Genomic DNA, 22,451 nt, shown 5'->3' with positions numbered 1-22,451 from the left:
TTAACCAATGCCTAGACTGCAACTTCCAGAACCAGAACCATTCTGCTGAGCTACTTCAAAATTGCAAGCCTACAGAAACTGTGTGAAATAATAAATGTTTATTGTTTTGAGTTGCTAAGTTTTAGGGCAATTTATTAAGCAGAAATAGATAACTCATATTCCCACTAAAGCTGTAATTCTATTATGATATACACATACCTCCTTACGTTATAGATCATGTTTAAAAACTAGCTATTTTGGAGCCTGTCCACTTACATCCTTCCACACCTTCACGTCCCATTTTTGCTACCTCCAGAAGCCACCAATTTCCTTTTTTCTGGATGTTAAAAGGTCGTAAATAGCATATTAAAAAGTCCCTTTGGACTAATGGGCCCAAGAGAGAGATTCTGTAGGGGAAGATCTTATCTTCTTTCTAGAGTGACAGCTGTAGGAGGAGATATTTTAGATCATCCAGACCTCTTATCATTCTATTCATAGATAGCCACTTATTTCACTTATGTATCCATTTATTCACCCAAGGGGGTTTTAATTATAATCAGCAGCAGTAACTTGGAAAATGAAGGAAAGCAATCCGAAACATAAATGCCATCTAAGTAGGTCTTCTGTGTGTATGTGGTAAGCCCATGTTATATTTCCAAAGTAGTAACCAGAGGGAGGACTTGAACTCTGGTAATAGGTGGAATAGAGAATATTAGGATAAGCAGGGCACCGTTGTGGGGGGTGTGAAATGATCTACATGTTAGTTTAGATGTTAATTTCAATCTATAGTCTCATCCCTGCTCAGCTATACTTCCCAGAAGCTTTAGAATAGAGGTCTAGAGACAATGTGTCCTTGTTTTACAGAACATTCTTTCATAGAGAGCTCCTAGCAGAGTCTGGTACAGGGAGGGGAGAGGAACTGTTGCTGCCAAGGGACTATCAGAAACTGTACATGACATTGTGCATGGAATCCACTTCCCCTTCCCTAGAGATTTTGGAGAGCAATGAATAAATAATGGGTCTGAACAACTAATACAAGAAAGAGGAAATGTCATGTCATAGAAATTCAATTTATTAACAAAAATCTTAAGTAGAAAAAAACTCCAGCTAGTGGAACTAGCATTTTATTACATTTCCCACCTAGTGAAATGCAGACTTTGTTAGAGTATATCTAATCCTCAAGTCAATAACTTTAATATGGAGCTAATATTTATCTCATAAGATTATTGAGGATAAAATGAAATAGTTTATACTTAGGGAAACATAAAAAATGCTTAGTAAGTGATAGCTGTATTAGGTTGGAGTCCCTGAATTGGATCCTGAGTCAACGTTGTATGAATTATGTGCCCCCCAAAAGATTATAAAATCTTGACCCACAGTACCTATGGATGTGACCTTATTTGGAAATAGGAGCTTTGCAGATGTAATCAAGTTGAGATGAGGTCATTAGCCTGATCCCATAATTCAGTATGAGGGGAAGACAGCCACGTGAAGACACAGACACAAGGGAGAATGCTATGTATGAATGGAAGCAGAGATGAGAATCTTGCACTCACAAGCTGAAGCATTCCTAGGACTTTCAGCTGTCACCAGAAGCTAGGAGGGAAGTATGGAAGAGATTCTCCTTCAGAGTCCTAAAAAGGAGTCAACTGTGTCAACACCTTTATTTTTAACTTTCAGCCTCCAGAACTGTGAGAGAATAAACTTGTTGTCATGCTACTTGTGGTACTTTGTTATGGCAGCCCCAGGAAGAAATTAATACACAAGGATTTGAGGGCAAATGGTTTCTTTCTTTTTTTTTTTAAAGATTTTATTTATTTATTCATGAGACACACAGAGAGGCAGAGACACAGGCAGAGGGAGAAACAAGCTCCATGCAAGGAGCCTGATGTGGGATTCCATCCCGACTCCAGGATCACGCCCTGAGCTGAAGGCAGATGCTCAACCACTGAGTCACTCAGGCGTCCCGCAAATGGTTTATTTTCAAGAAGAGTCCAGAAACCATTGATAGAAGGGGTGGGGAAGTGAGACTGGGAAGAGGACAGTAAGAGAGTGGGCTGATGAGTAGGTTAGCTTTGTAGGTGGTGCACATGCCTTTCGTGGCTCTCTGGGAGACAATGTAGAGGATGCCTCAGAGTCATCCTACCTCTTAGGAACGAGAACATTGGCATACTGATTAGTATAAATATTGGTGTATTAGTTTTTGATGGCTATTGCGACAAATTGCTACAGATTTGGTGGTTGAAAACAACAGAAATTTACTTTAAAAAAAAGATTTTAAACTTTTTCTTAAGGAATCTCTATACCCAATGTGGGGCTGGAACCTCTAATTCTGAGATCAAGAGTTGCATGTTCTACCGACTGAGCCAGTCAGATGCCCATAGAAATTCATTCTCTCACAAGTTGAGGGATCAGAAATCAGAAATCATGATCACTGAAGTCAAGTTGTCAAGAGGGTTACACTCCCTCTGGAAGATCTAAGAGGAGAAATATGTCCCTTGCCCCTTCCCCTTTCTGGTGCTGGGACATTTCTTGACTTGTGGCTACATCACTACAATCTCTGCTCTGTAGTCACACTGTTTCTTCCTCTTCTGTATGAAATCTCCTTCCTCTTAGCTCATACAGACATGTGATTCCCTTCAGGGCCCACCTTGATAGTCCAGGATAATCTCTCCATTTCAAGATCCTTAATCACACCTTTGACCAATATAAGGTAATATTCACAGGTTTCAGGGATTAGGGCCCGAGATCTTTGGAGTACATTTTCTAGCGTACCAAATTGGTATATTTATCCTTCAACTTCAATTTATCACTGGTTGGAGGCTGCTCTCAGGGGTAAAAATTCCTTGGCACTTCAGCCCTGCTTTGCAGGGTTTGTGAAAGTCTTCAAGTATAAAGTTGCAATCACTTGTGGAGGACTTTTTTCTGTGTGTGTAATAACTGCTGAGAGGATGTTGGTGTGTTATTATTTTTTGGCATTAATCTTTTGTTTACAAATTTTGTTTTTAAGATTTTTTGTTTATTTATTCATGAGACACACAGAGAGAGGCAGAGACATAGGCAGAGGGAGAAGCAGGCTCCATGCAAGGAGCACGATGTGGGACTTGATCCTGGAACTCCAGGATCATGCTCTGAACCCAAGGCAGACACTCAACTGCTGAGCCACCCAGGCGTCCCTTATTTATAATTTTAATTCCACAACTAATCATCAGTTGTAATGATGGTTATTAGCTATTTTAACCTAATTTCCTGATGGTCCACAATATAAATTATTTGCACTACCTGTGTAATCTTGCTCAGAAAATATTATCCCATCTATGTGAACTTATAGAACTTGTCCTTTCTGTAAGGGTCCATTTAAGTATACATTGCTCTGTCATTTCTTCCCAAGCTTTTCTTTATTTTTTAGCACCTATACAATCTCTTCAATTAATCTCTATTTGGTCATACATAATTATCTTTCTCAACTATACATACATTTTTTCTCAAGTATATTTTTACATAGCTAAGGAAGAGGCCAATGGCATATACACATTTTCAAGTTCTTGATGTCTGAATTTTGGAGATTTATATTTATAATCTGGCACCATTTAGTAATTTCTCATTAGGAAATAATAACATACCTCCTTTGAGCCTATTATGTGTTTTTAGTTTCTTCAAGGTTCCTTGTTACAACTTCTACGAATTATCTTGTGGGACAGGAACACCAGAAGCCTTATTGTTCCACGCATACTTAGTGACATTTTTCAAATCAGTTTATTTATAGACCATGGCCAAGAAAGTCCTGGTTTGTGTTCCAACATTTCTGGAAATACCGGGATTCTAGCTGTGGGTAAAAGAATGAAATAGGGCATATTGGGAGAGGTACAAGTGAAGAAAATAGTTTGGTTCTGAACACGGTTATTTGAAGTTCCATGGTTACTATGTGAAGATGTCCAGAAGGAGGTAGCTATAACAAAGAAACCTGGAAGGAGAGGCATGGACTGGACAAACGATTTGGAAATCTTTTTGCAATATGTAGATGGATGAGCTCACACTGGAAGAGCAAGTAGAATGAGAAGTAGAAAAGTGGGTCAAGACCAGAACCTTGAAAATCACCTACATTGAAGAGGCATGAAGAAGAAGGAATGGAGTTGGGACAAGAACTCAGGGAAGAGGTTGTTAGGAGGGCCAAGGACATTGAAAGCGTAATATAAAAAAGGAGAAATGTGTAGCATCAAATGAAGTGGAGAGATCTAGTGAGGTTAAAAAGAAATGATATAGCTTAGTGCACACTTAAAAAAGAAAAACAGTTTGGAGGTTCTTGGTGACTCTAATGAAAAGGACAATGGAATGTTATAGGCAGGTCCAGATGGGCTCTTAACAGACTGCTCAAAAGGGCTCATAGGAATCTCTGAGTACAATCCCTGTGAAGCTAGTTTGAGGTAGCCCAGTGATCTCTCTTAGCCCAAGCAAGCATTCAGGAAAACTCTGGAGGATCCAAGAGGCCCTAGAACCCAAACTGACTTTAGCTGTGGGTTGAGTTAATGGGAAATGATACAAAGCTGGAGACCAAAGAATTGAAAAACCATTAAGATTAAGCTAGTAGGAATCACATTAACTTCCATTTTTAAGTTTGTGTTCAAATGATAGATTGCTCAAATTCAAGATGGGAGGGAGTCAGCTTGGCAACAAGTGCTTAAAAATGATCTAAGGATTCAAGTTGATCATTAACTTAAAACGGGCCAAGCAAATGATTTAATTCCTCAAGAAGCTAGCACAAACTTGGGTTGTCATAATAGAAAAGAGGAAGTAGAGACACCAAAATACCAGCTTTTTGGAAAATGAAACAGCAATTAAAAGGAATTAGTCAGGGGCACCTGGGTGGTTCAGTCGGTGAAGTGTCTGCCTTTGCCTCAGGTCATGACCTCAGGGTCCTGGGAAGGAGCCACAAGTCAGACTCCCTGCTCAGTGGGAGTCTGCCCCTCCCTCTCCTTCTGCCCTTCCCCTCTGCTCAGTCTCTCTCTCAAATTAAAAAAAAAGAAGATAGGGGCAGCCCGGGTGGCTCAGTGGTGTAGCACCACCTTCAGCCCAGGGCGTGATCCTGGAGACCCAGGATGGAGTCCTGCGTCGGGCTCCCTGCATGTAGCCTGCTTCTCCCTCTGTCTTGTCTCTGCCTCTCTCTCTCTCTGGGATAAATAAATTACATAAAAAAAAAAAAAAGAAAACAAATTATGGAATCAATTTGAATATACTAATAGGTTGAAAGGAAGAATCCATTGGAGAGGGAAAACAGGAAGGGGATAATTAGTAACGCAGCAGTCTGATGAAGTTGGGAGAAAATTGGTTTTGAATAGAAATGGGGATGCCTCACCCTTGGAGACTGGAGGTAAAGCTGGAAGGATGGGAGTGATGAGAGATAAATTACTATGTTTGGGAAGGGATTTGGGCACTTGGGAAGAGCACAGGCTGATATTTTCAATTTTTTTTGATGAAGTAATACTCCAGGGGACAGGCTCTGCTGTTTCTGAGGGTTGTGTGTGGAAGGAGAGAGAGCACAACAGGGAAAAACCACTGAACTTGGGAGGGAAAGAATTCCATCCAGATAGAATGGGATTCTTGGTCTCTGAATTAGAACACAGAAATTGGGAGGTTTCTTCTCAGTCTCTTTTTTTTTTTTTTTAATTTTTATTTATTTATGATAGTTACAGAGAGAGAGAGAGGCAGAGACACAGGCAGAGGGAGAAGCAGGCTCCATGCACCGGGAGCCTGACGTGGGATTCGATCCCGGGTCTCCAGGATCGCGCCCTGGGCCAAAGGCAGGCACCAAACCGCTGCGCCACCCAGGGATCCCTCTTCTCAGTCTCTTTAACGCTAACACCCACCAGGGAGCTCAGACTTCTGAGCCCCTCCTGGCTCTTCCCACCTGGCTTAGGACTGGAGGGGTCAGGACTCCAGTTGAGACATAGGCTCAAAAATCACTGACTTTCTTTAAAATAAACTGAAATGGCATTCTTAAATTTATTCAGGGAAAAAAAAAGGCCTTTGGGGGACAAACATTTTGAAAAACACTTTCTTGCAAATTACATAAATCCTATTGAAATGAATGACTTTGGCGGATTAAGCAGACAGTAAAATTTACACAGGTCATCGTTGTAAAATATGGAAACGCAGGGTTTCACCGACATACTTCTTTTTATCAGACAACGGTTAAAACGAAGGCAAGAAATGTTTCAAAATAAAATACCAAGAATTCGAGGCTTTTGAGTTCCGGAAGGTCACGAGAAGTCATTCGCCATTCCACAACAACGTTCCCAGGGAGCCCGGGGGGTGGGGGAGGCCGCGGCCGGCATTCCACGAAAGGAAGAAGCCTTTGTCTGCCTCGCCTCCCAAGCCTCGACGGAGGAACACCAGCGGCCAGTCAGTATCTCTGACAGGAAGACGAGGTCAGCTGCGTGAAGAAAGGCACAACGGGCAGTAAGGTGACTGATAAAAATCAAGCCCTTTCGTTTTGAAAGGCGGAGCCCGACGTCTCCAAGACTTTTAAAGGAAATTGGGCGACAGGGCAAGAATCACAGACCTTGCGAAGCTCCCCGCCCGGGCCCGCCCGCATTCGTCCAGCGCCGACGCGTCTCCACGCGCGCTCTCGAGCGCCAGGGAAGCCATCTGCCCCGCGCCGCAAGAGGGCGCGCGGCCAGGCCCTTGTGCGGAAGTCCCGCCCCCACTTCCGGCGGCGGAGGATGGGGAGGAGCCAGCGGGGGCTTCCGCCTTGCGCGGTGTGGTACCTTGGGCGCGTGTGTTGCCCCCTCCGGATTCCTGCGTTACCTCTATTCCTGGTCTTGCCGTAGCGTCGGGACTCCCTTCGTATTTAAGGATGAAGGCGGTAGGTGTCTTGAGGAGCCTGGTCTCTGCGGCTTAGGACCCCTTTGGCTGACAGTCGCTGCCCGGTGTGGCTTTTCGGGGAGTTTTTGCGCTTGTATAGGAGGCGGTGGCTTGGAGTCGGGGCCGCCTCGCGGTTGTGTGCGCTGCCAGCCTCCTGGCACTTAGATCTGGAGCCTCTTGGACCGCACACCTTGCGCACACTTGGCTTCAGGGGGCCGCAGTGAGGCGAGCACGGAGTCTCGTGTCTGTAGGGTGGGAGACGTTAAAGGGTTCTTCGAGACTGTCTTTCGAACCTTTATTTTTCAAGTGGGTAACTGGGTACTGCTCTCAACGAGTTTATAATGTGAGTCAAGGGACTCCAGATAAGTCTGTTTTTCCCCCTAATGAGTAAAGAGATAGGAAGGTTAGTGATTTGCCCCTGTACTCACAGAAAAAAAGAGCTGGAATTTGGATTTCTGAATGAGGGGTTACCAGCAAGCATTGAAGTCCAAAGATACGAATTCTGTTTTGCCCCCCTCAGTTTAGGAGTCCTTGACAAGTCATATAAAATCAGCCTTAGCTTTCTCCTCAGTAATTTTGAGGTAACAGCAATCACTGCTTAACGGGGCTGTTGGAAATCAAGTATGTTGGAGAACTTTGCAAAGAGTAGGGCGATACATGAATGTCACTTATTCTAAAGACAACGTTTTGCTCTGAGTATGCAGTTTAAATTTCTGGGTATGCAGTGCTCCTCTTGTTTTCTAGAGAAGAAATAAAAAACAGATCCCAAGCTTTCGGAAGTTACTAAAAACTAGTAAAGTCAAACTTGAAAACAAGCTAAAAAATAAGCAATTTAAACAACAAAGCACTCTCAAGAAGTACCGAAAAGAACAGAGGAAACTAAGGCAAGCTGTAAAGGATGCTGTGTCTAAGAAACCGATCCCACTGGAGGACCCAAAGGAGAAAAGACCAGGTAACTGTGAAAGTGTTCATGTCTTACAGTTTCTATTGATTTGTTCTGAAATGCTCATGAAATAACTGCTTTCTAGTAGTTCCTCTTTTTAGATTTTCCCAAGAGTAGGTAAGGATAGTAGTCCTATCTGCTTTATCACAATCCATATGAGAAAACATTACAGTATTATAGTATTAATTGTGATAAAGAGCTAGCCTCTGCTCTTAGTTTGTCTAGAAAGCAGATCTGAAGATAGAATACTTGGGAAAACAAACTTAGAGTTGCCGTGTAAATAAATGATGGGGAGCATGCCAGCGCTGCCACTTTGCCATTCATTGGCAATTAGCTAAGGTAAGAACATCGCTTTTGTCTGGGGCATTCTTCATAGCGTTGCCAAAGTTCACTTAGTTTTCTAAACTTCTGGCTTTCTTTTCATGTGGAAACGTAGAGTGAAACAACTGTCAGGGTTATTCTTTTGTAAAACTATCCAAGAACTCCCAAGTACTCAAAACGGGTAAGGAAATATGACCATTCTGAGTCAGGCCAGTTCTTCTACAATGTTACTAGTACTTTCAGGGTATTCATATTTGATTGTACCTGACCGTTCAGTCTTTCCATGTATATCTCATTCTTTTAAACCTGATCTATTTAGTTTGATCCCTTGGCTACATTTTATTATGATGTATAAAAGGTCGTTGGACTGAAAGTCAGGTAACTTGGGTTTTTCTCTTTTGTTATTAGCAAAGTGGCCTTGGCTGGTCACTTACTCTCCAGGTACTTCATCTGTTTAGAAAAAAAAAAAAGTGTTGGTTGAGTTAGATGCTTTTTAAGATCTCTTTTAAATTTTAGTAGAATTTGAAAAATGTGATATGTTACTAATTATATATAAGAAGCAAAATATTCATTTTTACATGTTGAGCATATAAATGAAGTCTGTTAGGCAGTTTGGTGTAAAATTATAACGTTCAAATGAAATATCTTTTTTTCTTTTTTAAAGATTTTATTTATTTACTTATAAGAGACACACACAGAGAGAGAGGCAGAGACACAGGCAAAGGGAGAAGCAGGCTCCATGCAGGGAGCCCGATGTGGGACTTGATCCCAGGTCTCCAGGATCAGCCCCTGGACTGAAAGCGGCGCTAAACCGCTGAGCCACCAGGGTTGCCCTGAAATATCTGGGTTAGAGAGAATAGTTTTGGGAATTATCTACATATAGATGGTAATTGAAGCCTTAGACTTGGGTAAAATCAATGTGAAGAATGCATAGTGTGAGAACAGGAGAGCCAAGAAAGAATTTAAGGAATGGGTGGATGCATAAAACCTGTAAATGGGGTTTGAGGAGGAGCCAGAGAATTAGGAAGAAAATCAGAACTGTATCTTAGAAATCAGGAAAAGGGTGTTTAAAGAAAGAAGGAAACTTTTTTATGTTCCAACATGAAATAGTCTACAAAATCGTTAATTTTAAACAAAAAAGGTGAAAGCGTGTATTGATGCTTTCACTCACTTGAAATTATAGGCTATCACCATGTATGAGATGCTTATGCCATTTGAATAAATGGGGAAAAATATATTTATTTTTGAGAATTGAGAATATTGGCACGAGGGCGGTTGAAATGATAACTATGCAGTAGAAGCACCAAAGTGAGGATAGAAACACAATGAAAGAAGTGGAGTGGTTAGAGGATTGAAGGTCTATATATATGGTTACAGAAGTGCAGTGGAAGCAACTGAATGAGAGCTGGAAGGACAAACGGGAATGGGGGTGAACGGGGCGGGGGGGTGAAGGCCAGGGTTTGGGATGTGGCCCATGGAGGGGGTGGCTGAAGTGGAATGGAAGTGGGAGGAGTCATTAGGGATCTAGAAGTGAAGCGGCTAAATCATTGGTTCTCTCACATGCTCTGGAAGATCTTGCAGATTGCGTGGAGGCGTTTTATTTTTTTGGTTGTAGCAGTGACTTGGGAAGCTCCCTGGCATTTAGATGTCAGGATTTGGAGATGATAGCATTTCTGCCTAGCTCAGGATACCGCAGTGGAACAAAGAACTGTCTGGCCAATGTGTCATTAGTGCTTCCATTTAGAAACATTGGGCTAACGTACTAGAAAACCATAAACGTTTCCTCTTCTTCACACAAAAACACAGAGTTCTATACCTCTAATACATGTTTCTGATTTTGTTGTTGTTGGAACAGGTAAAAGAATTGAGAGGGAAGAGGAGGAAGAAGAGGAAGCGCTTCCTTTGGATATGATGGATGAAGATGACTTGCAGTTAATGAGAGAGTTAGGACAAAGAGCCTCTTTTCTAACGAGAGATCTTTCTTCTAGGTAATGCTTCATTTAGATTATAATCATTCATGTCCTTTCAGTGTTAAAAACTTGAATCTGAATTTTAGTTAGGTGATGAGTGCAAGATGTTCAGCTTGACTATAAGAGAATAAACCCTGTGACTCAGTTTATTTCCTAAATAAAGGAAGTTCATGAATAAAACTGATTTTATTTAGTGTACATCTTTATTTTTTTCGAGTCTGAAGAGTGAAGTAGAGTGTGCTAGGGAAGAATGCAGTTCTCTGTTTGGGGAGTTGGTGGAACGGTCCTGAGTTCTTAATGGCCATAACCTCAGCCGTTGTTACCCTGTTGGGGAGGTATTATTCCATTTACAGAGGAAACTGATGCTTCGTACAATCACAGGTAGTGGATCTGAAATTTAAACCTAGATCTCTTTAACTCCTAAGACTGTGCTATGGTCTGAGGGTTTTTGGGAAAGTAAAATAGGTGATAGGAATCTACTTGGGAATAGTAAGAAGGGTGATGTCACCCTTGGCTCTATGGAATAGTCTTCAAAAAGACTATTCTTCAAAAAGAATCTGCTGTAACTTTCACTTCTGTTTTGCATCTGAAGGGAAAACTAGATGTGGCTATAGTCTTTGTGGTAGACTACAGTTCTTTTATTCATTTACCATTTGAGTCCCTGCTATGTGCCTGATCTAGATACTACTATCTGTCTACCTGTTTCAGTTTGGCTAGCAGTTTACTTTTCTGTACTTTCTTAAAATGATAGATCTCTAGGTTCCTTTTTATTTATTTTAAGGATTTTATTTTATTTGAGATAGAGCGAGAGAGAGCAATGAGAACAAGCATGAGCAGGGGGGAAGGGCAGGCTCTCCACTGAGCAGGAGCCTGACATAGAGCTCCATCCCAGGACCCTGGGATCATGACCTGAGCCAAAGGCAGACACTTAACTGACTGAGCCAGCCAGGTGTCCTTAGATTCCTTTTTTTTTCCCCTCCCAAAGGTTTTATTTATTTATTCGTAAGAGACAGAGAGAGGCAGAGATGTAGGCAGAGGGAGAAGCAGGCTCCCTGAGGGGAACTTGATGTGGGACTCGATCCCAGGACCCTGGGATCACGACCTCAGCTGAAGGCAGACACTCAACCACTGAGCCACCCAGGCGTCTCTCGATTCCTTTTTAAATACATTAAAAATTGATTTTTTTTCCCTGCAGTGAACCTGTTCACGCCAAGAAACGAAAGTATGAGCGTGTTATAGATAAATATGAAAAAATACCAAGAACTCTGCAAACCGCACCAGAGAAGGAAATGATTCACTTGCTTCCCATCAAGGATAAAAGTGGTATAATCCCACAGACCAGGGAGAAGCCGGGTAAATCCTTTTTTTTTTTTTTTTTAAGATTTTATTTATTTATTCATGAGACACACACACACAGAGAGGTAGAGACACAGGCAGAGGGAAAAGCAGGCTCCATGCAGGGAGCCCGACGTGGGACTCTATCCCTTGTCTCCAGGATCAGGCCCTGGGCTGAAGGTGGTGCTAAACCTCTGAGCCCCCCGGGCTAGAAGCCAGGTAAATCTAATCAGCCAGTGTATTAGTAAACATTTTAGCTCTTTACTAATACCATCATATTTTTTTTTCACTCAAGATTTAATTTTATTTTTCCTTTTACCTACAAAATAAGGGGTAGCTGCAATTAGTCATAGAGCAAGCTTGAGGATTTAGGCCAGAAATACAGATGGTTATCTCATGTCTGTGGTACCAGGAGTATAACTGAAGCTACAATGTTGAGGTGATTTTCTTTTCAGAATTTTTTGCACCAAATACTCTTGTTTTAAAATTAGAGCATGTTAGTTGTCCTTTTTTAGCACTTTTTTTTCTTGTATGTATCTTTTTCCTTAAAAGTTTAGTTTTTTCAAAAATAAAACACAGAAGTCTAGAAGTCAGAGTTGTGGTTTGAAGTTATTTATGTGGTTTATCAAGAAACACACCCATAAAGCTGCTATCTGGGCAGGAAATAAATGTTGCCAGCACCCAGAAACTTGTGCGCCCCTCAATCAGTAATTGCTCTCTCCTCACAAAAGTAACTACTTTCCAGAATTTTACGGTCATTACTTTCCTGCTTTTCTTTGTAGTTTTATCACTTATGTGTATTGACACATTTTTTAACGTACATGTTTTTCATATAGTTATTGACAATAACCAAGATGAAGAGGATCAAGAAGAGGTGGAACTTGAGGAAGGTATTGGGATGTATTTTATAGTTACTAAACTGTTAATTGAGAATAGTAAATGTGACTTAATTTTAGATAAAGTCAGGAATGTGCATTTCAGAGTGCTGGTCATTTCAAGGTCATTTTGAACATTTCCCCACATGTTGAAAGTCTCACCTTTGAAATTTGATTCTTTATTATGGAAAATTTTATGCAGTTATGTCTAGGTGTGCATGAACAGTCTTGTAAATTATTACCATTTTGAAATTTTTTTTGAAGATTTTATTTATTCATGAGAGAGAGAGAGAGACAGAGACAGAGACAGAGGGAGAAACAGGCTCTATGCAGAGAGCCTGGAGCCTGATGTGGGACCTGATCCCAGGCTCTGGGATCACACCCTGAGCCAAAGGCAGATACTAAACCGCTGAGCCACTCAGGCGTCCCTCCATTTTGAATTTTTAAAAAATTTTAAGTGAAATTCCTGCCTATTGCTAACTTTTAAAGCATTATTTACTTTTACTTTTTATTTTTAAGGGTTTTTATTTATTTATTAATTTATTTGAGAGAGAAATGGCACAAGGAGGGCGAGAGGGCGAAACAGAAGCAGACTCTTTGATAAGCAAGGATCCTGATGTTGGGCTCTATCCCAGGACCCTGGGCTTATGACCTGAGCCAAAGACAGATGCTTAACTGACTGAGCCACCCAGATGTTGTAGCTTTTTAGCTTTAAATTACAAAATGATTCTGTGATATGAAATCATTTCACTTATTAGAGCAGTTATACTTACAGATGTCTGTACATATCTGTTTTAGATAATTGAATGTGGGTTTCTAATAACTAAATTGCAATGAGAGTTAAACTCAAAACATGTTTTATGGTTTGAAATTATTTTTGTTTGAAATTTGCTATAGAACAGGCTGGTTACTTTTTACTATAGCTTAGCAAACCTCATTAATAGTGTAAATAAGATTACAGGTCAATTGTTTTCAGTCATCGTTCATAGACTCATTAGAGATTATGCTTGTGTGTTTATTAAATGTAGTTCCTTTTGAATTTCTTTTCTTTTCTTTTTTTTGTTTTTTTTAAATTTTTTATTTATTTATGATAGTCACAGAGAGAGAGACAGAGAGGCAGAGACATAGACATAGGTAGAGGGAGAAGCAGGCTCCATGCACCGGGAGCCCGATGTGGGATTCGATCCTGGGTCTCCAGGATCGCGCCCTGGGCCAAAGGCAGGCGCTAAACCGCTGCGCCACCCAGGGATCCCTTGAATTTCTTTTCTTAAAGTGGACATACTTTTGGTAGTGCAAAGGACAGTAACAAGGGAGAGTATTCTATACTTTTTTCCTTTTTTTATATACAGATTTTATTTTTTAAATTTTATTTGAATTAACATAAAATGTATTACTGGTTTCAGAGGTAGAGGTCAGTGATTCATCAGTCTTATAGTGCTCAGTGCTCATTACATCATGTGCCCTTATTAATTATTGTGTTCTTTTTAAAAAACTAAATCAGGTTGCTTTTTCCCTTAATTACTAGGAATTATTATAGGTTTATTAGCAGAGTAGTTAAGAATATGAGCTCTCGAGTCAGACTACCTGGGTTTGAGTTCCATTTCTGCTAGGTCTATGAATATAAACAAGTTATTCTCCCATGCCTCATTTTCTACGTACAAAATGGATATGATGATTGTACCTGCCTCATAGCATTTTTGAGAGGATTGATCATCTGTAGTAATCTTGGCCCATGGCAAGTGTTCTATAAAAGTTAGTTATCATTATTATTATTTATTATTATAAGAATTTTATTGTATTGATTAAGGTTCTTGTAAATACTTGTAAAGAAATGTTTAAGAGGAGAAATCTAACCTGTTTCAGAGATTGTTGAAGATCCCATTCGAGAACTGACATTAGAAGAACATTTAATTGAAAGAAGGAAGAAACTACAGGAGAAGAAAATGCATATTGCAACTTTGGCATCTGCCATATTATCAGACCCAGAAACTAATGTAAGTGGTACCAATTTCTTTGAGCTCTTCATTTTAGATATGGTGGAAATGTATACTATTTTAGGATTCCCTTATAACCTATAAGCACACGCAAAAAGGAAAAACATTAAAACACAATGACTGAGGGATCCCTGGGTGGCGCAGCGGTTTGGCGCCTGCCTTTGGCCCAGGGCGCGATCCTGGAGACCCAGGATCGAATCCCACATCGGGCTTCCGGTGCATGGAGCCTGCTTCTCCCTCTGCCTGTGTCTCTGCCTCTCTTTCTCTCTCTCTCTCTCTCTCTGTGACTATCATAAAAAAAAAAAAAATTAGATTAAAAAAAAAAAAACACAATACTGAGCTAGAGTAAGAGTAGACAGAAGCTTAGCCTAGTCCTATATCTGAAATTAATTTTTAATCTTAGAAAAGTCACTTAAACACTTTGTCTTATTTTCCTCATCTGAGTCTTCTTTTCTTTTCTTTTTTTTTAATTTTAACGATTTTATTTATTTACTCATGAGAGACAGAGAGAGGCAGAGACACAGGCAGAGGGAGAAGCAGGCTCCATGCAGGGAGCCCGACGTGGGACTCGATCCCGGAACTCCAGGATTATGACCTGAGCCAAAGGCAGATGCTCAACCACTGAGTCACGCAGGTGCCCTTGAGTCTGATTTCCTCATCTCTAAATGAAGATACTGAGGGGTGCCCGGTGGCTCAGTCAGTTAAGCGTGACTCTCGATTTTAGCTTAGGTCATGACTCTGGCTCATGGATCTGTGATGGGTATGGAGCCTGCTTAAGATTCTCTCTTCCTCTCTCTCCACCTCCCTCCCCTGTCTCTCTTTAAAATAATAAAAATAAAAAAATAAAATAAAATAATAAAAATAAATGGAGATACTGGATTTAATGTAACTCTGAAAGTGGTAAGTGTAAAAACTAATTGGATGAGGGAGAAGGAACCCATTTGCAGATTTGCTTGACTGATTGACAGGATTTTTTTTTTATAATTTTATTTTTATTTTTATTTATTTATGATAGTCACACAGAGAATGAGAGAGAGAGAGAGAGAGAGAGAGAGGCAGAGACACAGGTAGAGGGAGAAGCAGGCCCCATGCCCCGGGAGCCTGACGTGGGATTTGATCCCGGGTCTCCAGGATCGCGCCCTGGGCCAAAGGCAGGCGCTAAACTGCTGTGCCACCCAGGGATCCCTTGACAGGATTTTTAATAAGGAAGATGCTACACAAAAGTCAGTGAGATTAGTTCAGGAGTACTTGCAAGTGGAAAATATGTTAAGTGAAATACATCAGAATTATAATGAATTATCAGTGGGCCATGGAAACAGTGGTGAAGATGGTCACGGTTACAACATGTGGATTCAAGAAAACTAGAGTACTACCTGTTAGATTTTGGATAAGTCCTTTTAGCCAAGACTCATTTTCTTCATCACTAAAAAGAGGATGGTACCTATTTTAAAACTTTGTTGTGAGGATTAAATAATCAAATATACATGAAGTCATATAAAATGGTACTATTATTACTGTTGGTGTTCCCATCATCGTACTGTGAATATATTTGTTTATTGAACAATAAAGTAGATTATTTACATTTGCAGAAAAAAAATTTCATCTAAACATGTTTTGGAGTAGTACTTGTTTTCTTGTTTTTTTTTTTTTCTTTTTTCTTTTTTTAAACAAAGGGGAAGATCTGGAACAGAATTGGGGGAAGTTGGTTGGAATATTTCTTTTTTTTTTTTTTTTTTTAAATTTTTTAAATTTATTTATTTATGATAGTCACACACAGAGAGAGAGAGAGAGAGGCAGAGACACAGGCAGAGGGAGAAGCAGGCTCCATGCACCGGAAGCCCCACGTGGGATTCGATCCCGGGTCTCCAGGATCGCGCCCTGGGCCAAAGGCAGGCGCTAAACCGCTGCGCCACCCAGGGATCCCTGTTGGAATATTTCTTATCTGTATCATCTTATTTAATCATTATAAAACCATAAAGAAAAGAACTGTTAATCTTATTTTACAGTTGAATAACAGCCTTAAAAAATTCAAGTAAATTCATTATGATTTTAATAGCCACTGGATTGGAATCTGGGTCTTCCAGCTCTGGAGCCTCAAACAAGTTAGGGATAGCAGATAGGTGGTGACATATTTATCCTACCCCCTGCTGTGGCAAATGTTGCTAACCAACCAGAGTATTGCTTCTCTCAAGAGATCCAGCAGGCAATAGTAGTTCATTAAAGCAAGCACATTCATTGAAACCATTTTTTTTTTACTTCTGCATTACTTCATACAAATGATTTTTGTATTAAAAAAAAAACAAAAAAAAACCAAATGATTTTTGTATGAGTCTTGTAGTTAAAGTTAATAGATACATTATATTTAATTCCTGATTAATTCACAGATATGTGTGTATAACAATTTATTTCAAAAAGTGTTTTTAGGGAAACAGGACACATGCCTTAAGAAAACCCAATAGAAAGAATTTCAGTGAATAGGTAAATTAATAAATTTAAACTTTTTTTTAAAGTCTGTATCTCTTCTAACAAAAATATGGTTAGTTTTAGTGGTTTATCTTTTGGTAATGTGGGTAATATCTGGAGTTGTATATGGCTTGACTAGACTCTGAGTCATTATATGGATTCCACTTGTTCCAGATGTGAGGCTCTTGTCTTTTGTTCATAATTGTTTTACCATGGTTTCTCTGCCCTTATAAGCTATTTGTTTAACAGATTAAAAAATTAAAAGAACTGCGTTCTATGCTGATGGAACAGGATCCTGATGTGGCTGTTACTGTTCGAAAGCTGGTGATAGTTTCCTTGATGGAGTTATTTAAAGACATTACTCCTTCATATAAAATACGACCCCTCACAGAAGCAGAAAAATCCACCAAGGTAATGATACATACAATTACTACACAAAATAAACTGAACATTTTGGAGAGCTAGAGATGGGAGAAATAGTAGGAGTTGTTTGTTTTATAGGACTGGGTATATACTTGGCACTCATATTTTGTGCTAATTTAAGGATTTTGATATGTTTTTTTAAGTTTTTTTTTTTTTTTAAGATTTTATTTATTCATGAGAAACACACAGAGAGAGGGAGAAGCAGGCTCCCTGTAGGGAGCCTGATGGACTTGATCCCAGGAGATTAGGATCATGCCCTGAGCAGAAGACACACCCAATGGCTGAGCCACTCAGGTGTTGCTGTTTTTTTTTAAGATTTTGTTTATTTAAGAGAGAGAGACAGAGACAAGTGGGAGGAGGGGCAGAGGGAGAGAGAGAAGCAGGCTCCTGGCTGAGTAGGGAGCCTGATGTGGGGCTGAGATCATGACCTGAGCCAAAGACAGCTACTTAACTAACTGAGCCACCCAGGAGCCCCAGGATTTCGATATTTTGATTTTAAAAAATAATTGATCTTTTTTATTTTTTTTCAGATCCGCAAAGAAACCCAAAAATTAAGAGAATTTGAAGAAGGCCTGGTTAGCCAATATAAATTTTATTTGGAAAATCTGGAGCAAATGGTTAAAGGTATATTAAACATTTTTAAAATATATAACATACTTAGCTTTGGTCAGCAAGGGAGTTCTATGTTCTTTTTTTTTTTTTTTTTTTAAAGATTATTTATTTATTCATGAGACACAGAGAGAGAGAGAGAGGCAGGCAGAGACACAGGCAGAGGGGGAAGCAGGCTGCTTCAGGGAGCCTGCTATGGATCCTGGGACTCCAGGATCACGCCCTGGGCCGAAGACAGGCGCTAAACTGCTGAGCCACCCAGGGATCCCCAAGGGAGTTCTATATTCTGTGCTCTGTGGTGAGAGTCAGTATAGCATGTTGTCAAGAGCAGAGTCTACTGCTGGGTTCAAACTGCCTGGGTTCAAATCTGAGCTTTCTAACTTCTACCCATGTGGTGGGCAAATCAGTTAATCTCTCTGTGTCTCCATTCTTTTATAAATAAAAGTACTTATTTCATAAGATTGTTGTGAGAAATTAACTTCTAGATAAAGGTGCTTATAACTGTGGCTGGCCTGTACAGGCCCTATCCCTGTATTGATCAGCTGTTAGTATTTTTGTTGCTCCAGGCCTTTCCCTAGTAAGTAGATATATGTTTCTTTCTTTAGTTATGAATGGTTGAAAATTATTCTGCTGGTTTTTATTTGGGTAGGGTAATTAGGGGAGAAGTATGACTTGAAATGGATGAAATTAGTGCCTTGAAAATGGACTTAGAAGTCAGTCATAGTAGATGGATGATAAACTCTTCCATCAAACTTTTATTTTCTTTTTCTTTGTTCAGAAAAGAAGGACCTATGAAAATTAGAGGATGAATGGAGAAGAATTCAGTTGCCTAGGTCTCTGGTGCTTTCATTTAACTCATTTGGGCTCCTTTACTCAGTAATGAGCCTAAGGATCACCCAATTGCTATCTCAGCTGGAGCGGGACTACTGAATCCTGTTGGGCAGGAAGGAGATGGTGGGACTGAGTACTGTGGATGTTGCCTCTGTGCTCTGGCCTCCCAACTGGAGCCTACTTAGGAGCATACATACCAAGGCCTGGGAGCTTTGTGTAGACCAACACTGTCCAATAGAAATATAATGTGAGACACACATGTCATTTAAAAAATACGTAACCATACTAACTAAGAAAAAAAAGTAAAAAGTAATAAAATTACTATGTATGTTATTATTTCAACATGTAGTCAATTTTAAAAATTAGTGAGGTGTTTTACATTCCTTTTTTTTTTTTTTTTTTGGTACTAAGTTACAGCACATCTGCATTTGGACTAGCCACAGGTCAACTACTCACTTGTCACATGTGGTTTGTGGCCTCTGTATTGTACCCTGCAGGTGTAGGCCTTTTCTAAGCGGATGGGACCGTTATGAAGTACTTTTTTCAAGTTAAAAAAAAATTATGCTATAAATAAATAAATAAAATCTTTAAAAAAAGGGGGGGGGCAGCCCCGGTGGCGCAGCAGTTTGGCGCCACCTGCAGCCCCGGGGCGTGATCCTGGAGACCCTGGATTGAGTCCCATGTCAGGCTCTCTGCATGGAGCCTGCTTCTCCCTCTGCCTGTGTCTCCGTCTCTCTCTGTGTCTCTATAAATAAATAAGTAAAATCTTTAAAAAATTATGGTAAAATATATGTAACATTAAATTGATCATTTTTGCAATTTTTAAAGTGTACACTTGTGTGGCATTAAGTAAATCCAGCATCATACACCCATCATCGCTATGCATCTGCAGCACTTTGGCATCTTCCCCAGCTGAAGTTCTGTATGTATTTTTTTTTTTTTTAAGATTTTATTTATTTATTCATGACAGAGAGAGAGAGAGAGAGAGGCAGAGACACAGGCAGAAGGAGAAGCAGGCTCCATGCAGGGAGCCCGACGCAGGACTTGATCCCGCGTCTCCAGGATCATGTCCTGGGCTGAAGGTGGCGCTAAAGCGCTGAGCCACCCGGGCTGCCCCAAGTTCTGTATGTATTAAACATGAACTCCCCATTCCCTTTTGCCCCCGGCCTATGGTAACCACCATTCTACTTTCTGATTTGAATTGAATATAGATCTGACTCTAGGAACCTCAACTTATATGTGGAATTATACAATATTTGTCCTTTTTATAACTGGCTTATTTCACTTAGCATAATGTCTTCAAGATTCTTCTAGCATGTGTCAAAATTTCCTCCCTTTTTAAGCCTGCAAAATATTCCATTACATATATGTACCACATTTTGTCTCTTCATCCATCCATTATGAAGTCTTGTCAGTTTTAAGTAAATGGAAGATACAGTTCTTATGATGAATATAGCCTGTTTGAGGAAAACTCATATACATGAGAAGCAAGCTTAAAACAAAGGCACTGTCATCTATATGTCTTTTTCATCTCTGGTTGTGTATGATGTGGAGGAAGTCTTGAACCTACTCTAGAAAAACCAGTGTTTTTTCATATTCAAGGTGCTGTGTTATGGTAGCAAAGTATGTGTGTAGAAATTCCTAGAAAAGTACTGTGAATCATTGGCTATTTTGAAGAAAAATTTAAATCTGGACCTCCTGGGTAAAGATCCCATAGAGAGCATTAGCAGGAAGTCAACGGAAATGTTGTTTTAGATTCTCCAGATCTGATTTTTGGAACATGGAAGAGATGAAGGCTCAGAGTCTGGAGCTTGCTCATATTCACTAGCTAATTAATGGACGACTACTAGGATTTGAACCCAGTCTTCTTGACTTGTGGTCTAGTGTTTTGGGGGAAAGCCTGTAGAGCAAGCCTAGGGATTCCTTAAGGTATCCAGCTCTCTGTCTCCCCCTGCCCCGATTTATTCCCTGAGACCCTTTTCTTCTAATAATACATCTTTTAAAATGTATGGAGAGCCAAAGTTCTTAACATGATGATTAGAGTCCATGTAGATGATGGCAGATAAATTTTATGATAGCGTTTGTACTTGTGTCAAAATGTGGACTCGACTCACTTAAGAATTTGCATAGGATATTATTGCATATTACTATAAAATAAAGCTAATTAGTTGAAGTTTTGATCAATAAGTAAAGTAACTACAGTTATCTTTTGATTAGACTGGAAGCAAAGGAAACTGAAGAAAAGTAATGTAGTTTCCTTAAAGGCCTACAAAGGACTGGCAGAAGTGGCTGTGAAGAGCCTGTGTGAGCTGTTGGTGTCACTACCTCATTTCAACTTTCACAACAACATCATCGTATTGATTGTCCCTCTCATGAATGACGTGTCAAAGTCGGTGGGTTGCTGTCATCCTGGATACAAAATTATAGAGTTTATGATTATTTTTTTCCTCAGAATTCTTCTGGAGCTATTATTTATTGCTAAAATAGTATCACTTTGTTAAACATTGCCTCTTTAAGAAAATTCTTTGAACATAAGTTTGGTGTAGTGGTTCTGAGCAGGAGGTGGTTTCACCCTCCAGGGAATGTGAGGCTGTGGCTGCACACAGTTTTGATTGTCACAACTGTAGTGGCTTCTACTAGCATCCTGTGGGTAAAGGCTCAGGGCTCCTCAACTTCCCACAATGCACAGGAGCACCCCCTGCCCCCTCTCCTCCCCCATGAAGAATTGTTTGGCTTAAAATGCCAGTGGTGCTGAGCTTGAGAAAACTGGCTGAGTGTAACATTTTATTTTTCAGATCTCTGAAATGTGTTGTGAGGCAGTAAAGAAATTGTTTAAGCAAGATAAATTAGGCCAAGCTTCCCTTGGTGTGATTAAAGTAATTTCTGGTTTTGTGAAGGGCAGAAATTATGAAGTTAGGCCAGAGGTAAGCCTTCCTATTTTGCATTTTATTTGTTTTTAAATTATAAAGTTAATTTTCAGTCATTACAAGGAATTTTATTCTTCGCAGAAGTGTATAAAGTAGGAAACTCCCTCAAGTATAGGTACTCTTAACAACTTAGTACATATTCTAGATGTTTATAGATATAGATGTGTATATTTGTTTATATATTTTAAAAATAATTTAATACATGCTTAGATTTTAGAATAGAAATGCATTTATTCTATGGACGTTGTTCTGGAGCTGTTTGCATTTTGTGTTGTATGGGATGATCTCATATCTCATTCTTTTTAATGTCTGCTGTAGTTTCCTTTAATTGTTATTACTTTTAAAGATTTTACTTATTTATTCATGAGAGACAGAGAGAGACATAGGCAGAGGGAGAAGTAGGATCATGACCCGAGCTGAAGGGAGATGCTCAACCACTGAGCCACCCAGGTGTCCCTGGATTAAATTTTTAAACTTTAGATGTTGGATCCAACAGTATACACATTCATAAATTTGAGAGGTAATGCCACATTGTCCTGCAAATACATTTTATCACTATGTTCTCACATTGAGAACAACCTACCAAATGCTGAATGTTTCTGCCATTTAGTCCTTGTTAGTCTGGTGGGTAAATAATTCTGTGTGTTTTCATATATATATTTTGTTTGTACGTCTTTATTGGTGAAGTTTTACTTCCATATACTTATTAGTCATTTGAATTTTTTTACCCATTTATATTGCTGCTAGTTTTTCTCCTCAGGTATTTGTTTTAATGACATAATGCTTTTTTTGATACTCCTTTCAATAAGTATCAGCTATGTACTAGGCACTCTTCTAGGTCCTGAGTATATAAAATAGTGAATAAAAGAAACAAAAGCTGGGTGTGTTTGTTGAGGTTACATTGCATATAAGGATAATAA

General features: G+C 39.7%; 2 protein-coding genes across 3 annotated transcripts in view; one reads left to right on the top strand and one right to left on the bottom strand.

Moving 5' to 3' along the window:
- TBC1D12 (TBC1 domain family member 12) overlaps window positions 1–6,345 on the bottom strand; it is a 121,387-nt gene extending 115,042 nt beyond the window's left edge. The window contains exon 1 of the mRNA XM_049103040.1: window positions 6,206–6,345. The gene's annotated coding sequence lies outside the window, so the exon portion shown is untranslated. The remainder of the gene's footprint in view (window positions 1–6,205) is intronic.
- Window positions 6,346–6,666: 321 nt separating this feature from the next.
- The window catches only part of NOC3L (NOC3 like DNA replication regulator), a 35,696-nt gene continuing 19,911 nt past the window's right edge, over window positions 6,667–22,451 (top strand). For both annotated transcript variants that reach the window (XM_025466583.3, XM_049103039.1), the window contains exons 1-10: window positions 6,667–6,841; window positions 7,585–7,792; window positions 9,960–10,092; window positions 11,270–11,427; window positions 12,246–12,299; window positions 14,148–14,278; window positions 16,991–17,152; window positions 17,695–17,788; window positions 20,822–20,997; window positions 21,400–21,528. In XM_025466583.3, the coding sequence (XP_025322368.1) occupies window positions 6,833–6,841; window positions 7,585–7,792; window positions 9,960–10,092; window positions 11,270–11,427; window positions 12,246–12,299; window positions 14,148–14,278; window positions 16,991–17,152; window positions 17,695–17,788; window positions 20,822–20,997; window positions 21,400–21,528 (1,254 nt within the window). In that variant the 5' untranslated portion in view covers window positions 6,667–6,832. The remainder of the gene's footprint in view (window positions 6,842–7,584; window positions 7,793–9,959; window positions 10,093–11,269; window positions 11,428–12,245; window positions 12,300–14,147; window positions 14,279–16,990; window positions 17,153–17,694; window positions 17,789–20,821; window positions 20,998–21,399; window positions 21,529–22,451) is intronic.

This window comes from Canis lupus, chromosome 28 (assembly GCF_003254725.2).
Source record: "Canis lupus dingo isolate Sandy chromosome 28, ASM325472v2, whole genome shotgun sequence".
Classification (NCBI taxonomy): Eukaryota; Metazoa; Chordata; class Mammalia; order Carnivora; family Canidae; genus Canis; species Canis lupus.
This window is presented reverse-complemented; position numbering and strand designations above follow the sequence as displayed.